This window comes from Barbus barbus (assembly GCF_936440315.1).
Source record: "Barbus barbus genome assembly, chromosome: 50".
NCBI classification, from domain to species: Eukaryota; Metazoa; Chordata; class Actinopteri; order Cypriniformes; family Cyprinidae; genus Barbus; species Barbus barbus.
This window is the reverse complement of record NC_136728.1, coordinates 7,796,583-7,817,779: the sequence shown is the minus strand read 5'-3', so window position 1 is coordinate 7,817,779 and position 21,197 is coordinate 7,796,583. Positions and strand designations below refer to the sequence as shown.

At 36.7% G+C, this 21,197-nt stretch overlaps 1 protein-coding gene across 1 annotated transcript in view; it reads left to right on the top strand.

The window, feature by feature from the left end:
* The window catches only part of LOC306868478 (talin-2), a gene marked incomplete at its 5' end in the record, with an annotated part of 78,877 nt that extends 69,172 nt beyond the window's left edge, over positions 1–9,705 (top strand). Inside the window, 6 exons of the mRNA XM_079414666.1 lie at positions 604–728; positions 3,417–3,542; positions 3,900–3,962; positions 4,063–4,245; positions 4,329–4,454; positions 7,241–9,705. Of these exons, the coding sequence (XP_079270792.1) occupies positions 604–728; positions 3,417–3,542; positions 3,900–3,962; positions 4,063–4,245; positions 4,329–4,454; positions 7,241–7,369 (752 nt within the window). The 3' untranslated portion in view covers positions 7,370–9,705. The remainder of the gene's footprint in view (positions 1–603; positions 729–3,416; positions 3,543–3,899; positions 3,963–4,062; positions 4,246–4,328; positions 4,455–7,240) is intronic.
* Between the last annotated feature and the right edge of the window lie 11,492 nt (positions 9,706–21,197).

The window sequence follows — 21,197 nt, the reverse complement described above, 5'->3', positions numbered from 1 at the left end:
TAAAGAAGAATGTATTGCAAAGCACGTTTGCTCCATAAATGGCTAATAACATAAAGATGTGCATGTTCATCTAAGCAATTAATGAATGATTGCGACTGTAATAACCTGCCAGTCAGCACTAAGAACAGTGTTTATCTTGAAGTTATAGTTATTAAAGGTTGTGGCATCCATTCATCATCACACATTATACAAATTGCTGCCCTTAATAAAATTTCCCATGGTAACCATAGTTTTTTTATAGTAAAATTAAATGAATTTAAAAGAGAACTGATATTTGGCATGAAAATTAGAAATTCCTTTAAAACATATATACAGTTTCTAGAGTTTCTGTAGAGTATTAACATCTACATAGTAACAATGTTGTCTGATGGAAAGTTCTCATGGTCATTTTTGTAAGAGACTTGTGGTGGAATGTGATTTTCTCTATAACAGGAGGCTATTGGTTTGAATCCCCATCGCATGCTTTTTTTCGTTAATTTTTTGCTTAATTTATTTTATCGTCATACCATGTGTTTGCTTTTTCAATGTGCATGTATTAGATATCAGTAATGTAAGTGATTTGAAAATGAGGGTCATGTTGACTTTGTTTGCTCATCCTCTCAGGTTCAGAGTGGGTGGACCCAGAGGACCCCACAGTGATAGCGGAGACAGAGCTCCTGGGTGCTGCTGCGTCCATCGAGGCCGCGGCCAAGAAACTGGAGCAGCTGAAGCCCAGAGCCAAACCAAAGGTATCCTTCTATCCATCCATCAATTTTCTGAATCCAAACACACACACACACACACACTGCAGTGATCAGCCTGCCAACACTGCTGTATCAGATCAGTTCCACTGAAGGCTGCGGGATCGTTTCATTCCTGTTTTGTAATCGGGGGGAGGGAGGTGATGTTATTTTTGTAATTTTAGGATTTCAAGACTTCAGGATGTGGTGTTTTTATTTTTTATGGTGTTTGGGAAGTTGTGTTGCTTTGTCTTTGTTTTTTGTGGTTATATTTTTTTCCATCTTGTACATTAACAATTTGAGATTTTGAAGTCTGGTGAGCTCTGAATTTGAAATGATCGTCTGGTTTTTGGTTTGTTGGGCTGTTTTGTGATCTGTCTTGCATCTCAGTTATTCAGTATCATGAAGTTTCGTTTTAGAGCATGCTGAACTTTTAGTCAGTCAATCTGAAACTCATCTTCAAGGTCAGCACTTTTTAGAAATGATTTTCCCTGAAGCGCTTGTATTGTTTCATCCGTCTGTATTATAGCTCAGCTGTCAGTGATGCTTTTCACCTAAAAAAAAAACATTCATCCACATTTTGCCACTCAGAGCTGAAACTGTTTCCCCCCTTGAGTGTGTCAGTGACTCACATTTACTGCCACAGACCGAACACTGAACAGAGAGACAACATCCATCTGTCTATCATCCCGTATATCTATCTGTGTATCTGTCTGTCTGTCTGTCTGTCTATGTATCTGTCTATGTAGCATCTATCTGTCTGTCTGTCTGTCTGTCTGTCTGTCTATCTATCTATCTATCTGTCTATGTATCATCTATCTGTCTGTCTGTTTATCTATCTATCATCTATCTGTCTGTCTGCCTATCTATCTATCTGTCTATGTATCATCTATCTGTCTGTCTGTTTGTCTGTCTGTCTATCTATCTATCTATCTGTCTATCTATCTGTCTATCCAACATTCATTGTTAATTTTTCATTCCATTAGCCTCTGCAGACTCTGATAAACCACATTTCACAGACTGTCTCACATTTAGAGCTCTACATCACACCCCAAGACTCATTCTGAACTGGTTTATAGCACATGAACATGCTTGTTTGCTGTTACATGGTATACAAGGAGGTTGAAATTCAGCACGTATCAGGATACATTTCATTGGCGTTTATTATGGCACCTGGAGCTTTCTTTACGATTTCCCCTAATCTTCATTCCTCACTTCCCTCTTTAGCCTTCCCTCCTCTATCCATCCTTGTCTTTTCCCTGCTATCCCAGCATGCCCTGCTCTCTTGTGCTCTCCTATCCTCTCCTCTCTTTCCCCATGTTCTGGAGGTGATGTAGACCTGGAAGCCTTTATGCAGGGCTCTGTTTGATATGTTTGATATATTAGGTTGTTATTCTGTCCAACTATATATCAAACATATTCCTACAGTGTCCTGCTCTGTCTCCAGACTTGTGTGTGTTCTGTTTATGACTTGTTCATGAACGTGTGTGCTTTTGGGGCTTCAGACAGATCAATTTGTGTAGGTGTCATGCAAGGGTGTGTCTTAGGTCCATTAGAGTTGTGCTGTTTCCTTTGACGCTGTTGATTCTGAACAGTGGGAACCTAAGTGGCACCTCCATGCCACAAGGTGTCACTCTCGGATCACTTTGTCGAAGTTACATCTAGCCTTCTCCCTTTCATCGGCTTGGCTGTGTTTGAAATAGCATACTGCCATACTACTAATACTATCAATGCAGTATGTAGTATGCTTTTTGCACCAAATTTTCATTAAAGTTTCAGTATATAACAAGAGTACACAATGCACTTAATGTAACCATCCATTTACAGTTTGATAAATGAACTAGAAGAAATATCTGCAACAGTTGCAACATCACTAACTATTATTTCATCAAACTTGTAAAACCAAAGGGATTCTATGTGCAAAGTAAATGTTTTCACATCATGTGACAACAGTGTGGCATACTGCTGTTTGAAACATTTATCATTTCTGTATTGCCATCCGTTTGACTTACTGTTAAAAATAGTTGTCTGTATATGCTGTACAGTATGCAGTAGGCTAGTATTCCATTACAAACATAGTGAAATAAAGAGTATGTTCAAAACAGCATATCTACCATACTACTTGTGATATTGTGCACCGTATCCACACTGCGTGGTTTACCGTATCCCACAATGCAATGCTCCTTCCATTTCACATTTCATGCACACAAAAATGAGCATTCTGTGCATTGTATACTACATACTATATACTGGAAATGTATTACATGCAGACTAGTAATATGCTATTATGAACAAACTAATACTCTTTGTTTGTGTAGTGGAACGTATGTCAATCTGTCTTCCAAAGGAGTTTGATTAACCAATTGGTGAAAATTTGTCATATTTATTTATTTATTTTCTGGGAAAAACAAAGCATGTGTCTTGCTAAAAAAAATAAAATAAAATATAAAAGATATTATAATAATAGGTAATAATAAAATCTCAGTTCCACAAATGTTTTTGACATAATGGCTTGGTGAGAGGATTCTTGCCAGGCCATTAGCATAGATGAAGTATTTCATCTTTATAATAACTGCATTTATTTGAAGGTAATATCATGGTTTCATGTCTAGCCAGCCGTGAGCCAAGAGTATTCATTACAGTTAACAAGGTCACAATCCACAGTTTGTTACATCTCTTGCTTTCTTATTTTCGCAGCAAGCCGATGAGTCTCTGGACTTTGAGGAGCAGATCCTGGAAGCGGCAAAATCCATCGCTGCAGCAACCAGCGCTCTGGTCAAATCTGCATCGGCCGCACAAAGAGAGCTCGTAGCACAGGGCAAGGTACTAAATTTTTTTTTGTTTTTTTTACATAGGCTATACATTTTTCTACTTTTCTTTTTTTTACTAGTTGTTATTGCTATTAAAAATTGTTTGTGTTAACTTAAAAAAATAAACAGAAATTGCCTGTGCAACTAACTGAACTAAATGAAGCTAAAGCACTAAAAATGAAATAAAAATAAAGCTAAATAGAAATGTTATCATAAAACCTAAAAACCACATAAAATTACTACAACTTTAAAATTAAAATTAAGTGAAAATTTAAAAATCTAATTATATAATAGTACATAAGTAATACTGAAATAACAATGCTACTTTAATATATAATAATTTTTGTTTTGTATTTATATTTTTATGTAGGTGGGCTCCATCCCTGCCAATGCAGTAGATGACGGCCAGTGGTCCCAGGGTCTAATATCAGCTGTAAGTTGTTACAATCAACAATTGTAATTAAAGTGAAGTTCCTTTAACAAGAAGCATCAGCTAAATAACAATTATTAATTTAAATTCTACCCTCTTTTAGGCCCGAATGGTTGCGGCCGCCACTAGTAACCTGTGTGAGGCTGCTAACGCTTCAGTCCAGGGTCATGCCAGCGAGGAGAAGCTCATTTCCTCTGCCAAACAGGTGGCAGCTTCCACCGCTCAGCTGCTGGTGGCCTGTAAAGTCAGAGCGGACCAGGACTCAGAGGCCATGAGGAGATTACAGGTTACAATCACTTGAATAATACAAAATAATATGAGATCTAAGTGAATTATTCAGTTAAAAAAATTGGTTTTGTATTTGCACAGGCTGCTGGTAACGCAGTGAAGAGAGCGTCTGACAACCTGGTGAAGGCAGCGCAGAAAGCAGTCTTTGATAAAGCCGAAGACGACAGCGTCGTGGTTAAAACGAAATTCGTAGGAGGAATCGCTCAGGTGAGATTCTTTCCATGTTTGTCCAAAGCTGTTTTTGAATATTCCTTGACTTCTGAAGTAATGCTGCTCGATTAAAAAGAGATTTGACATTTATGGATCTACAAAGCCATCAGCAGGGTTTGAAGGCTGTGGTTTTGTACCAAGCATCCACAGCTGGCATCTTACACTGGGCTGCTGTATCCACAAACAGCTCATTTTCACGTTTCATCCCAGGCCAAATGCACATTAATTAAAGACTGCGTGTTTGCCTATTCAAAGCTTCCTTCCTCCCAGAATGCCTTCATGTCTTGTCTTCATCTTGAGAGGGCACTGGGCATTTATTCTGAACATCTGAGAAAGCCCGTTGAGTGGATGGCGTGAGTGTTTGCGTGCACACTCAAATCCTTGCCAGCACGACAAAAAGAAGCTTTTTGCACTGAGTCAGCCACTCTTCAGAAGGTCAAGCCTTGATCTATCCGTCCCATTCCTTAAATCCACAAAAATGTTACTCTCTTTGCAAAATAACGGGATGTCTATTGCAGATCCAGTCTCATTTTTTTTTCCAGCACAGTATGCTAAAATTACACATTGCACTAAAGAATATGAAGCCTTTTCTCTCTGTCACTGAGACAGCAGCCGAAGGAAAAACTCATTTCGAAAAAAAAACTGGAAGAAAAAACATCCCTTGGCATTTTTCCTTGGCTATAATATATAAGCATTATTTATGTATCATTGTACCACAAACGATTTGGCTGTCTTCACCTAAGGAAACTGGTTTTAAACAATCCACAGGACTGATTGGAGATCAGTTTTTAGATCTAAAACTTCAACGTTGTTTACAAACATTGAGACTCATTCTTGAAACATGAAAATAAATCATTTCTGTGTGCATTGTTTAGAAAACAATTCTTCCATAAATTGTTGAGTTTATGCTTGAAATGAGCAGAATAAATCTTTGTAAATCATTCTTGCATTCATCTACTATTGTTTGCATTCATGCAACGCAAGTGAAACAAATTTGTACAAATCATTCTTGCGTAAATTGCCGTAATGATTTTCAATCAGGCTGCATTTATTTATGCACAAAACACAAGCAAAACTAATCGCTGGTGAAATCATTCTTACGTAATTTGTTGCATTTGTCACATTCATGCATAAAATGAGCAGAATTAATTAGTTTGAACTAGTGCTGTCAAACAAATAATAGCGATTAATCGCATCCAAAATAAGTTTGTGTTTACATAATATATGTGTGTGTGCTGTGTATATTTGTAATGTGTATATATAAATACACACATGCATGTGTATATATTTAAGAATATATATTTGTGTATTAAATATTTATATATATAATATAAATATATACATGTAAATATTTTCAAAATATATACTGTATGAGTGTGTATTTATATATACATAATAAATATGCACAGTACACACACATATATTATGTAAACACAAACTTTTATTTTGGAAGTGATTAGTTGTTTGACAGCACTAGTTAAAACCATTCTTGCATAAATTGCATTCATCTGCATTTGATGCATTTATGCAACACAAGCACCCAAACCTGTATAACACATTCTTGAATAAATTGCCACAATGATGTTGTATTGATTTGTCCATAATGCATTTCATAAAACATATCCATTACAGTTTCATTCATGAATGCAACAAGAAAATGTTTCCCATTTCATTCGCATTTGTCGCATTCAGGCAACACAAGTCAAACAAATTTATGTAAACGGTTTTTAGTAAATTTTTGCTTTCGTGTCACATTAATTCATGAAACATGACCAGAAAGAATTTGTGGTAATCTTTCGTGAAACCATTCTTAAATAAAGTGCTGAATTAATGCCACATTGATGCATTAAAACACAAACATAATACATTTTTGTAAATTGTTTGTGAAGCAATTTTTATGAAAATTGTTGTAACCATGTTGTATTAATCGTTCATAAAACAATTCTTATGAATGATTAATGCAGAACAAATTTTTGCAAATCATTCTTGCGTAAATTGCATTCATCTACATTTGTCGCTTTCATGCAAAACAAATTTTTGCAGAACTTTTCGTATTCAATTCATTCATGAAATATGACATTTTGGTAATCTTCCATGAAACCATTCTTACATAAGTTGTTACATTCATGTTTCATTCATGCATGAAACCCAAGCATGTGTAATCATTTGTGAAGCTATTTTTATCATCTAGTCATATTTTTTCATTCATTATCATTCATAAAACCATTCTCATAAATTATTCAAGAAAGCATTGGAAATTGGATTTCGTGTAAACCATTTTTTCCCTAAATTTTCATGGTTTGACATTCATGTTGCATTAATAAGTGAAACAAGAATAAACTTGTTTAAACCATTCTTGCGTAATTCCCCATTCGGAAGTAATTTGTTGTAATCTTTTTTACGTAAATAGTCATGTTGCATTCATGCATGAAACACAAGCAGAATGAGTTTGTGCAAATCATTTACTGTATGAAACCATGTTTACATTGTTGTATTCATTCCTTCATTTTCATTCAGAGAACTTCGTAATTCTAGTCTGTAAACTGTCGTATTTACCGTTCATATCGCATTCATTTTTGAAACGTGTAGAATGATTCTGCATGAAATGTTTGTAAATCCATTGTAATGTACATTTTTGCATTTATGTGCCTTGTCATGTCACAGCAGAAGGATTTTTTTCCTAAATGGTTCGTAATTTACACAAGAATGGTTAAACAAGAAAGAATTTTCATGAATTCTCATTTTCCACGAATGTTGCATTAATAGTTTTGCATTATTTCCAGATCATTGCAGCTCAGGAGGAGATGCTAAGAAAAGAGAGGGAGTTAGAAGAAGCCCGGAAGAAACTCGCCCACATCCGACAGCAGCAATACAAGTTCCTGCCCAGCGAACTGCGAGAAGACCAGAGCTGAACACATCTCGTCTGATTGGACGCGATATCCGTCGGATCATGATTGCTACGGATGATTGGCTGCTCCTTATATGCAGAGCTAGAGATGTCACATGTCATTAATTGTGTAACTGTCAGGTGACTTGTTCAAGCTTAATGTGATTGGCTCACATGGGACTAGCGCCACTGATTGGCTGATGTTGGGGTATGAATGGATTTCCTCATACATAGGGCTAATATTTTATGTTCTTGTTTTTTTAAGGTGTAAAGCACTTGTTAGAGGTCTGTTTGATCGTGTGTTTGCATGATTGTGTGTTTTACGTATCAATAGTATGCCACTCATTGGCGATAGCTTACCGTAAGGATCTCGATAACTAAACCTACACAATATCAAGTTTTATAATGAAACCAATGTGAATCTATTAATATCTGAACAACCTGGCAGCCAAAAACCAGACAAATTTTACTTACGAAGTGGAGGCGTCAGACCGTAAGCTTTCATTATTCGCACGAGTTCTGACTCTCGTGACGATAAGCTTCGAACGCCTCTAGAATGCACTGCTCGATTCATACATATCCCACTCTAGAACTGTATTATGTTAGTAAGGTTATGAATTATAGGTAGTTATAAGGAAAGAATGTACTGGTGCGCTTTGTCGTGTTATTTATTGTTAGCAGAACTTTAATACAGTAGCTTCCAGCTTCTCTTTGTGTTTGTAGGTCTAGTTGGGGGCTCGACTGAGTAAGGTTGATTCATGCAAATAGAGTTTCATTCAGTCCTCTCTTCATACCTCAGCTGTGGCCCAAATTGTTACATTTCCCATGATTCCTTTGCGTCTAAACTTAGTCAGGTAGACAGGAATGAGGTTTGCTCAAACACAACAGATATGTTCGGAATAACACGCTATCACACTACTTATACTATTTCTGCAGCACGCTTTACACAGTATGCAGATGACCTACTATTTTTGCCAAAATATGCAGTTTGGAAAAACAGTACTCTGTGTGGAACACTATATCCCACAATGCAGTGTGCTCAAATTCATTTTTAATTCCCAGTGTGATGAATAAACAAAAAAGTAATACCAGACACAGTTTTGGCTGAATTCAAAATACTGTAGTATACTACATATCTTTTATTTGTGGCAAAATTGGATACAAATCTGAAAAACCTGTTTGCATATGGCGCACTATTTAACATACAATTTTTTAAATAGTAGACAGTAAACAGTGGTAAACACAAAGCTAGCATTTCATTCTGAACATATTCTGCGTATTTGTAGCATAAAAAGAAAGTTTACGCAAAATGCTCCAAACAAACTACGTGGCGAGGTCATGTGACGACAATGTAGCAAACTTACCGTTTGAAATGTTTCTCGGTAATTCGTAATAATCCAGACTGTTTCACCTGCATGTACAGCAGGAAGCGCCACATTAGTAACTTTGTTGGATTCAATGGCGTCAGTGTAGTCTTACCTGCAAATAACACGTCTCTTCTGCTTATCGTGTGCTTTGTGTGTGTTTTGGGTTAGAAAATCCCAGTGGAATCTTTTCCCATTTCCTTGTAGAATAACGTGTGGCACTTACAAGCTGAGAACTGACTGTTGTGACTTCAGATCTGGACTGCATTGTGTCATAGTGCCTTATTCTGACTTCTTCAGTACCTCAGTGTGTGCAAGTTGCTCTTAAATGCTGCTTGTGGGCCAGATTTCACTGGAATTTAATGTTGAAGTGTTTCGGATCAGATGTCTTTTGTCCAAACTAGCTTTGGATGTGTACAGCGTTGTTTCCAGTCTAAGCTGCGTTTGACGACTCTGACATCCATCTGGCGGCTGTTTGATTCTGTTCTGCAATATTGTACCTACTGAGGCCTAAAGATGCACTTGCCTTGGCAGGCCGCTATACTGCCCTACAATGAGCTATTTAGACGTAACAAAGTTAACAAACCACGAGTAGGAAAAGGAAGGATGTGATTGTTTCTGTCAGCACTGACTGCTTTCAGCTTGTCCACGTGAAGAAGAATATTAATATGTCCCAAAAAAGAACAAGGGTATCTTGCTTTTCATTTCAACAAACCACTATGTATGAAGTGTTTTTTTTTTTTGGTTTGTTTACTTCGAGTTATAGCTATAATGAAGATATTGCAATATGTGGTTGAACATGTGGTGTCTTTCAGTGGAGCCGAAGAAAACAGCAAGAACTATCGCCTTCTTTTGACATAGAGTTAGGGCTGTCTTTAATCAACTGACATAGTGACATTAATAATAATATTAATAATGAACATTAAAATGCTGTATGTATAATATTTATCTGGTCATGAAAGTATTTTTTTGTATTGCCCTGGAAATAAAGAGTTTCAACAAAGTATGATTTGTGAAAGCATTTTTTGGGGGGTGGGGGTTGATAATTACATGGTGTTAATTAGACAGGATTTTGATTATTATAATAGTACATTTTTAAGAAATAAATGGGAAACATTTTATTTTAGTGTCTTTGTTACACATGTACTTACTATAGTAATAACAAAATTGTGCATAAATACAAGCAACTATCCCTAAACCAATTCATATTTATTAATATTAGTCAGTAATTAATTGTATAATAATTACACTGTAATGAGGGCACATGCAACAATTGTATGTGTATGTGTGTGACTATATAAAAATATATAGTCAACATTTGAAGAGCATCAAAAACTTTCATCAAAGTTGTCTTCTCTTATAGGACAATTTTGATTAACTTTTTTGATCCACTTCAAATGTTGACTACTAAATATATATATATATATATTACACACTATTTGAATTAAATTGTATTTATTTTTTAAATAAATATTTTAATTAAAGGGTTTTAATGAACTGTAAAAAAAATGCTGTTAACATTTTATATTGAAAAAATTATGTAGAATTTTTTCAAGATAAAATGTCCCTTACAGAAAGTTTTTTTTTTTTTTTTTTTTTTTTGCGTATTGATTACCATTTGTATAACCACAGTTTTACTACAAATACCATGGTTAAACTATGGTTAGTGCAGCAAAAACATGGTTAATTTGCAATAACTGTGGTTTAACTAACCATGTTACCTTTTTTCTTTTTTTTAGTAGTAGTAGTAAAAACATGGATATGAGTATTTTTTGTTAAATTATAATTATTTATATTTTATATATATTTCAGTAAATGGATCATAAATTATAATAATAATAAATAAAAACTTTCAATCGTTTATCTATTTTTTTATCATATCTACCATAAACCACCCAGATACCCATAGCAACTACATATCAATCTACAAACGTTTCTTAAAATTAGGCATGAATTATACATTTTATATATATATATATATATATATATAGCAGCAGTGGTAAGTTTTACATGCATCTACAAGTGTGTCCTTGAGTATTTTTACTGAGATTCTTCACTGAAGCAGACTAAACCTGTCTGTGGCACTATGGTAATTATATCCAAGTACACACACTAAACCATGTGTTTTTACGAGCGTTATAAACATTTATGCACAGAAATGTGTTCACATGCTCTGCATTTTAATCTCATGAATATCTATGCAGCATAGTTCTGGCGCTGTTTGTGCAGCGCATTCTCTCCAGCAGGTGTCGCTGTTATTTCTTCATGTGTTGTGGTCGCGGTCATTCTGGGAATTATATGGTGGATGGCTAAATTACAGTCTGTGACCAAAAAAGGACATGTGGCAGAGAACAACATGTTCGACCAAAATGGGAGAGTAAAAAGAGGGTTAACTCAACAAATTGATACTGCTGATATGAAGTGAGACAGAAACATGCTTGCATTATTTAGTCTTATTCTGTTAGTATCCATTAGTTCCCATATTCTAGATGTTAAGGCCAGACAGAGGAAGACCAACAGACTACAGTAAAGCTTGTCTAATGAACACCATATTAGGCTGCTAAAGTGTGTTGTACTTATGAGTCCAACCTACTAAAAAAGAAAAAATGTGGAGCCATTCAGTCTCTACAAAATACACACCATACAGAACTAGTAATAGGAAGAATGTTTTGGGTTTGGGCTCCATGAGTCCATGACATTTCAACCCTTTTCCTCCACTTTATAAATCTGAATGTTCACTAAATATTATTGTTCACAGAACTATTATCAGGAGCTCAGCTGAGGTCTTATGGCACTCAGTCATGTGAGCTGCAGGACTCTTTTAAAGTCTGATCTGAGGCATGATGGGAAACCTCATTAAATGATTGGAACCCTTTGTGAACTCATACTCGAAAAACCCACATTCACACATGCAGCAAGATCAGACTGTATAAAGTGCTATTTAAAGGGATAGTCGCCTAAAAAATACAAATTCTGTCATTTACTCACCTTCATACCCAAACCTTTATAAAATACTTTTTTCTGCAGAAATGGGTTTCGGCCTCTTTAAGCCACTGTAAAACCAATATTTGTCGATGCTGAATATGAATATTGAGTGGACACGTGCCTTTATGATGTTTACCAGTGTTTATAATGAACCAAGCTTTTCACTTCACAAGATTTTATTGATGGACTGGAGTGGTGTGGATTACTTGTGAATTATTGTGATGTTTTTATCAACTCTAATTCTGACGGCACCCATTCACTGCAGAGGATTCATTGGTGAGCAAGTGATGGAATGATACATTTCTCCAAATCTGTTCTGATGAAGAAACAAACTCATCTACATCTTGGATGGCCTGAGGGTGAGAGAATTTTTAGCTAATTTTAATTTCTGGGTGAACTATTCTTTGACAGATTATAAAGATATTTGCAGTCCATCATTGTTTATGTGCTAATATTGTGTGCTAATATTCAATTGTATGAGCAGCACATGCCGATACTGTCGGTTTCCTGTCAGCTGGACACATTTTTGTGAAATTAGAGGCTTTGTTTAGATTGCTGTATTTGCACCATAGGACTGACGCTGGTATTGAGAGGGCAGCCGTCGCATTTCTGTCTGATATGCTTCAGTGATTTATGACTCATGAAGCTGCTAATGTTTGAAGATTTGAAATATTTGTTGAGTAAAAATGTTCTTGTCAGAGAATCTTACACACAATTTAATTATGAAAATATCAGGTTTTACGTATGTTTAATTAAAATGAGTGTGTGTGTGTGTGTGTGTGTGTGTGTGTGTGTGTGTGTGTGTGTGTGTGTGTGTGTGATGTGTGTGTGTATGTGTGTGTGTGTGTGTGTGTGTGTGTGTAAATTCCACAGAGTTGGACACGTGAAGATCAAACATCTGTTATGAGGACTTCAGGTATTCATGAACACTCAAGTGCACGGCAGTTTTATTTTCCAGTAATCTTAACATCACATCAGGCCTGATGTGGAATTCTTCCGAAAGAAGAAAAGGAGGGGAAACATTGTTGTCACAGCTGTTTGAATCATTTTAAGCAACGCTCTCACCTAGGAATGAAAACCAGCTCACATTTGTTTGCTTTGCTGTGTTTCCATTGTTAATGAATTTCTGTAGTGTTAACACTGCTCTTAAAGCCTTGAAATCTGACACTCCGTCTGCCAAAATACATTGAATAGGCCACACATCAGGGTTATTACAGTTAACTAAAATTATAAAAAAAATAAAATAAGAAAAAAATTATTACATATTTTAAAAAAAAAGACAAAAACACACAACCAAATTACTAAAATGCTGACATAAATTAAAATGAAAGCGGAAAATATAAAAATGAAAGTTCATTCAAAATGTTAATAAAAAATACCTTAATGATATTAAAATAACACTGCAACAGATACAGGATGTGGAATTGGAATGACAGAAATAAAAAAGTACTCTACTGCACACAATCAAAAGGTTTTACAACAAAACAAATAATTGCATCATTCATTTGGAAAGAATTTGATGTATGAATTATTTCCTGAAATGTTGAATGTTTTATATGGCAAAATATTGTTATGACTAAAATCAAAAATATTATTATGACAAAATATCCACTTCTAAAAAAATTGATATGGACAGTAGTCATGTATTTGGTAAATTATAATGGAATTAGATACAAAATTGTCATAAAAATAAAATATAATAAACTAAAAATATAATGAAATTAAATATATATTTTAATTTATATTAAATATAAATATATTTAATATATAAACATTACATATTATTCTTAAATACACTCACCTAAAGGATTATTAGGAACACCTGTTCAATTTCTCATTAATGCAATTATCTAATCAACCAATCACATGGCAGTTGCTTCAATGCATTTAGGGGTGTGGTCCTGGTCAAGACAATCTCCTGAACTCCAAACTGAATGTCAGAATGGGAAAGAAAGGTGATTTAAGCAATTTTGAGCGTGGCATGGTTGTTGGTGCCAGACGGGCCGGTCTGAGTATTTCACAATCTGCTCAGTTACTGGGATTTTCACGCACAACCATTTCTAGGGTTTACAAAGAATGGTGTGAAAAGGGAAAAACATCCAGTATGCGGCAGTCCTGTGGGCGAAAATGCCTTGTTGATGCTAGAGGTCAGAGGAGAATGGGCCGACTGATTCAAGCTGATAGAAGAGCAACTTTGACTGAAATAACCACTCGTTACAACCGAGGTATGCAGCAAAGCATTTGTGAAGCCACAACACGCACAACCTTGAGGCGGATGGGCTACAACAGCAGAAGACCCCACCGGGTACCACTCATCTCCACTACAAATAGGAAAAAGAGGCTACAATTTGCACGAGCTCACCAAAATTGGACGGTTGAAGACTGGAAAAATGTTGCCTGGTCTGATGAGTCTCGATTTCTGTTGAGACATTCAGATGGTAGAGTCAGAATTTGGCGTAAACAGAATGAGAACATGGATCCGTCATGCCTTGTTACCACTGTGCAGGCTGGTGGTGGTGGTGTAATGGTGTGGGGGATGTTTTCTTGGCACACTTTAGGCCCCTTAGTGCCAATTGGGCATAGTTTGAGCATTGTTTCTGACCATGTCCATCCCTTTATGACCACCATGTAACCCATCCTCTGATGGCTACTTCCAGCAGGATAATGCACCATGTCACAAAGCTCGAATCATTTCAAATTGGTTTCTTGAACATGACAATGAGTTCACTGTACTAAAATGGCCCCCACAGTCACCAGATCTCAACCCAATAGAGCATCTTTGGGATGTGGTGGAACGGGAGCTTCGTGCCCTGGATGTGCATCCCACAAATCTCCATCAACTGCAAGATGCTATCCTATCAATATGGGCCAACATTTCTAAAGAAGGCTTTCAGCACCTTGTTGAATCAATGCCACGTAGAATTAAGGCAGTTCTGAAGGCGAAAGGGGGTCAAACACAGTATTAGTATGGTGTTTCTAATAATCCTTTAGGTGAGTGTATATACATGCATGTGTTTGTATTTATATATACCTAATAAATATACACAGTATACACACGAATATTATGTAAACGAAAAGTTTTATTTTGGATGCGATTAATCGCGGGTAATAATTTAACAGCACTAATTTTTATGTTAAGTACAATTAATTTAGTGGCAATGTTGATTATATGTAATGTTTCTGAAAATATCAAAATATAAAATGTATAATTTCTTTCCTTAATTCCATTTCTTATTCCTTAAATTCAAGTTTGAATTACATTCTAACACAATTTGAAATAAAGCACTGAATTGGCATTTTCAATTCTATTCTAAATGGCGTACGATCCTGTTAGTTGTAGATCACACGAATAATGTTGCCAAGAACCAGTGTCTCTTAAACACAGTCAGTCTTCTTTCTGTAGACGAGAAGGAATCTGCTTGCAGAGGCGCATCTTTTGAGAGTAAACTCAGCAGGCGTGATGGAATGGGCCGGACTGTACACATGCCTATTTTAGGCTTGTTCGTGAAAGGGGTTGCCCAATTTCTGTGTGGTGTCATCCCTGAGGAGCGAGACTCATGGGACGCTGTCTGTGCTCTCCAGGGTGGCTGTTTATTGTCCTGTGAGAGGTTATTTCAGCACATTTCCAAATACAGCATGCTGTCATCTGTTATTAGTTAGCAGTGTCTGCTTAGACAAGCATCAGTACTACTTAGAATTAGGGATCTGAACAAACCATTACCTTAAGTATTAAACTTTTATGAGTAAATAAGACAAGTTTAAAATAAATAAACTTACAATGAAGAAAGGACACAATCGATTTCTAGGGTCTTTTAGGTAACCAACTAGCAACCACTCAGAATCGCCTAGAAACCTTATGGCAGCACACTTAAAAACAAATTATGAACACCTTGGACAAAAATGAAAATGAAAACAAAACATCCAAAACAATTCATAAAAACTATAGTAGTAAAATAACTAAATGGTACAAAAATTTACTCAGAAATGTACATTTACTGTAGTAGAACTATTACATTTACTGTAGTAGAACTATTACAGTAAATGTAAATTTCTGAGTTCATTTCCTTCTGGGTTAAATTTCACCGAGTAAATATAAATACCTGTATTTTCACACTCTTCATGTCTGGTTTTACTTTCTCTAAACTGTCCCTCGAGGAACCTCAGGGAACATATGTATTATTTGTTTTTGCAGGCAGTGTCTGCACCTGGGGGACGTTTGGTCTGAGGATCGCATTAATAACCTCTGGTCTATACATCAGCTGAGACGGACGACCTGCTGACCTGCCTCAGGCGACCCGCTGGGACACCGTCCTGCTGAAAAGATATGAGGAGATAGAAAAAGAGTAGGTTCTGTAAAACAGTGAAAGAGATATAGACAAACCGGTCACTCTAAAAAAATGGTGCTATATAGCACTAAAAGTGGTTCTTTGGCTCGTTATCGTTGGGGAACCACTTTTGGTGCTGTATATAGCACTAAATCTTGGTGCTTCAGTGGTTCTTCGGTCGTTCTTCACCGGTTCTTTGGCATATAGGGGCTATATAGAACCGCTACCATATACAGAACCTGTTAAGCTCCTGTATGGTTCTTCAGTGGTTCTTTGGGCCGATTAAGGTACTATATAGCACCACTGCCGTATACAAAGAACCTGTTAAGCCCCTTTAAAGGTTCTTTACGAGCCAAAGAACCACCGCTGGTGCTGTTTAGCACCATTTTTGCTGAAGAAATACAATGCAGTATGGCACCTCTTATGTGTTGTAAAGTACCTTTTAAGATATGGTGCTATATAGCACCAAAAGTGGCTCCCCTATGATTACGAGCCAAGAACCACTTTTAGTGCTATATAGCACCTTTTTTTAGAGTGCACTGGAGTAAGGCTCATTCAAGAACAATAACTATAAAGATAACTATAACAATGAACTATATTAATGTCCACAACAAGGGGCGATAACATTATGTTTATGATAAAATTGCACTGCTTTAAATGCTCAAGCTTTAGTCTGCTGCATAGTCGGTTTTTTAATATGATTGAACTCTTTAAAGTCAGATGGATTCTGATTGGTCAGACTTTTTATCGTACATCAGTTTGAAAAAAAAAAGTTGTTCTGAAAGTGTTTCTAATGATATTTGTTTCTCTGTGTTGTTGTCATTATAGTTGTGGTGTAGACTTTCCTTTTCTCACAGAATGTAAACAATTATTAAACTTTATAGTTGTTGTTATAATTGGGGTGAATGGCTCTTAAAGGGATAGTTCACCCAAAAATACGCATTCTGTCTGTTCTAAACCTGTATGAGTTTCTTTGTTCTCCTGAACACAAAATAACATTCTTTGAGGAATGTTGGTAACCAAACAGTTGACGGTAGCCATTGACTTCCATAGTATCGGACTTCTATAAAATTACTATGGAAGACAATGGGAACCAGAAACTGGTTACCCAAATTATCTTCTTTTGTGTTCCAGCAGAAGAAAGAATCTCATACAAGTCTGGAACAACTTGAGGGTGAGTAAATAATGATAGAATTTTCATATTTAGGTGAACCCTTTAAGAAATAGCTTTAATATGTTTCTGTTTTGTCACTTGAGTAACATAATTAAGAGTTCAGTCCAGTACTTTAGCTAGAAAACTGTATACACACAGTAGTGAACATACACCCGAAGCAGTGGGCAGCCATTGCTGCAGCACCCGGGGAGCAGTTGGGGGTTCGGCGCCTTGCTCAAGGGTCTCACCTCAGTCGTGGTATTGAGGGTGGAGAGAGTGTTGGTTATTCACTCCCCCACCTGCAATCCCTGCCGGACCTGAGACTCAAACCCACGACCTTACAAGTCCAACTCTCTATCCATTAGGCCACGACTGCCCCCAATGTGGCGATGAATGTGGGAATTAATTCTTAATTCACCACAATTTATCCAAATATATCTCAACTGGCCACATTTTAAGTATTAAAACAAGAGAACAAATTAGTACAACATGGGCACAATTTAATACGTTGCAGGAAATAATTCACGCATGTTATGTGCAGGACTCTGTACACTTGAAATAAAAACAAAACCACAGCCTAGGAAAAGTATGGATACAGAAAACTTTGCCAGCTTACTAAACTGTATTTAACTGAAGTAGTTAGTGGTTTCCCACAGGTGTTTGGTGGACAATTTTTGTATTATTCTTTAAGTGGTCCACTACTTTAAAACGTTTGCAAACCAGTGCTCTGATTTCTGCTGTTGGCTGTCGGATAAGGAATCTTCCATGCTGTTCCACTAACCGTGGTGTGACTAGGTCTCAGCATTTCTGAGTCAGCAATGATGCCACTGATATATCTGGATTCAAGCTCATGCTGGACACCAAATACTTGAGGTGAGGAGCTAGTATCTTTTAGCACCCTAAAGCTGGCACTGGTTTGAAGAACTCTTTCAATCATCTGGACACACCCTTCCATCTTCAGGACACCTCTCCTCAGACAGGCACATCAAACTGTCCTCACAAGCATTTTATAGACTAGCATTTGAGCCTTTCAACACCTCGCAAATAGATCAGCATTGGTCGTTTTAAATGGTGCAAGTAAATTTAGCGATCACAACATTATAGTGTATGGTTGCAGGTTTGTTTGTTCTAGTCTGGACCAGCATGGAAGTTTGGTTAAGATGGTCTGAGCACTTTGAGAAGTACCAGAGACAAAAGCTTAGAGATGTTGGCAGTGATAGTGCACCGTTTATTCATGAGTGCTAGCCTGGAACCGTCGGGAATTAGTTTTTGGTGTAATGCAACACCTTGCTGTCTCGATCTTAGAAAGGAAACCTCCAAATCCAGGGGGTTTCTTGCCAATAAAAGAAGCCACATCTTTCAGCTGAAGAAAAGGGCTGCCGTAAACGTTTTCTTTCTTTTTCTGTCTCTCTGCTGTGGCTTTCTCCACCCAAATGCTACTAAAACTGAATAAACAGCAGTGAACAAGGGCTTGCAGAGTTTCTGGAAATATGCGGAGGAAATGGGTCTCTCGTTTAGATAAATGGCCCACTTTTGAGAGGAGTCAAATGAGCCTGCAGGGACCAAACAGCAGGTTGGAGAACATGTTGCTTTCAGTCAAAAGGAGAAACCGAAATGATCGCTGATGAAGTCAAGATTATACTGTATGAGCCTTAAAGGAACACTCCACTTTTTTTGGAAATAGGCTCATTTTCCAACATTCCTAGAGTAATACAGATGTGTTTTACCGTTTTTGAATCCATTCAGCCGATCGCGGGGTCTGGCGGTCCCAAAATTAGCATAGCTTAGCATAAATCATTGAATCCGATTAGACCATTAGCATCTCATTATAAAATGACTAAAGAGTTTCGATATTTTTCCTATTTAAAACTCGACTCTTCTGTAGTTGCATCGTGTACTAAGACGGGCGGAAAATGAAAAGTTGTGAATTTCTAGGCTGATATGGCTAGGAACTATGCTCTCATTCCGGCGTAATAATCAATGAATTTTGCTGCCGTACCATGGGTGCAGCAGGCGCAATGATATTACGCAGCGCCTGAAAGAAGTCCCCATCTAGGTAACTTCCAAAGTGACCGGCACTATGTTTGTGTAGTTGCTGAGTTACAGCCGGTGAGTTTAGTGGCTGGATTTACCTGTGTGCGATTAGCCATGGTTATGTGCGTTGTAAAGGGCTGTAATAGTAAGTCGAAGGTGTATTCCACCGTCATGTTTCATAGAATTCCAACGAAAAACAAGCAACAAAAGAATCAATGGCTAGCTGCTCTGAACATAGATTTGAAAACACCGGTAGAATCAATCAAGAAATGGCGTGTTTGCTCCGATCATTTTGGACCAGATGACTATTTGGAAAACATGGAAACATATAATGGGACTTCCCATTATATGTGTGTGTGTGTATAATATATATATATATATATATATATATATGTGTGTGTGTGTGTGTGTGTGTGTGTGTGTGTATACACACATACACAAATGTTTTTGCTTTATTGTACAGTTAAATAAAAGACTGCATTCTCAATTTGTGATTCTCCTTATATTTGTAAACATCAGCTAGGCTTATGTATTTTACTAGTAAAATCTGTTGACATATGGTCACAATAAAACAAAAACAAATGTACATGTTGCCATGTTACACATTTATTTGTATAAGTTGGTAGATCATGTAAAAAAAACAAGGCTTTACATATTTCTTATGTACATGAAGGTAAAGCTTTATTTAGAAAAATGAAATGACAGCAAAAAAGTGTAAGGCAGCAAAGTTCAGACATATTGCAAGAGGCCTTCTAAAACTAGTTACTATTATGGAAAAGCCTGAAAATCTCACAGGCAGATGAAATGTCTAAGAATACAGAATTAATATGTGCTTAAGTACTGATAAACATCCAATATGCAAGCTACTGTAATGACCTACTGTAGTTCAAAATGATAGATGAGAAGTTGTTCATCATACTAATGTTATTTTTCTATATTTGACTAATTATGTGTTTTCTATGATTGGTCCATATATAATCCTACAAACGCTTGTGTATTAATATATTTTATACAATGTAAAAACAGCCAGGTGTTAAAAGACACTCAGTTCTTCTCAGCTGTGGAGTTTGTTTTTCTTGTGTGTCGTCCTGATTCTGTCCTAACAAACCTAGGCTGACTGTTTCTTGTTCATCCTTGACAACATATAAAAACGTCAAATTAGTGCAATAATGACAGAGCAGCCCTAAATGAAGATCGGTCCTGTATCAGATCAGTGCTTGCATACTTGATTGAAATACATCATGTATAGTATTGGCAGTGTCAAAATGCTGCAAACGCTGTAAAATCTCAGTTCAACAATATCTTTATTCTCATTTGAAGGGTTCTGATAACATACATACGTGTTAAAATAAAAGACGTTACAAAAGAGTTACGGAAAAATACACTGAAAATAAATAAGTGCATGTTTGTCCAGGGAGTTTTTTGTTTTCTCCATATAATGAACATCAAACTTGCTAATTATTCAACAAGAGCAATAGGCAGAGTCACTGAACATTATGCAACACTATTCGGATCTCACATGACAACTTACGCTGCTTGACTTCGTAAAAAGGAGTGAAGAGTTTCTTGCCGCTTTGAACTCATCTCGACCTCTAATGAATGATGGATACGGCGCGGGACCGCGGGCGCGAGACTGGGCATGTCGTGACGTCACAAACTGAGTGACTGATTGCCATGGAAACGTAAACGTCATGTATATCTTGTCTCTTTGAATTTTAAATTATTATGCATTTATATACATTGCTCCATTAAAACCTCAACATGTCGAGAACACAACTGTCTAATGAAAAAGTGCGGGGGGCGACTTTACTTTTTATAAAAAGTGGGGGGGACACGTCCCCCGCGTAATCTACGCCCCTGCAAACAGATATGGTTCAGGTTCTGTACCAAAGGAAATGTTTTCTAAATCGTCTCTTACTAATGTCTCCATGGTTGCAAGGCACGCTCCCTGTGCAAACAGGTGGTCACGTTATACTATTAGCAGGCGCTGCG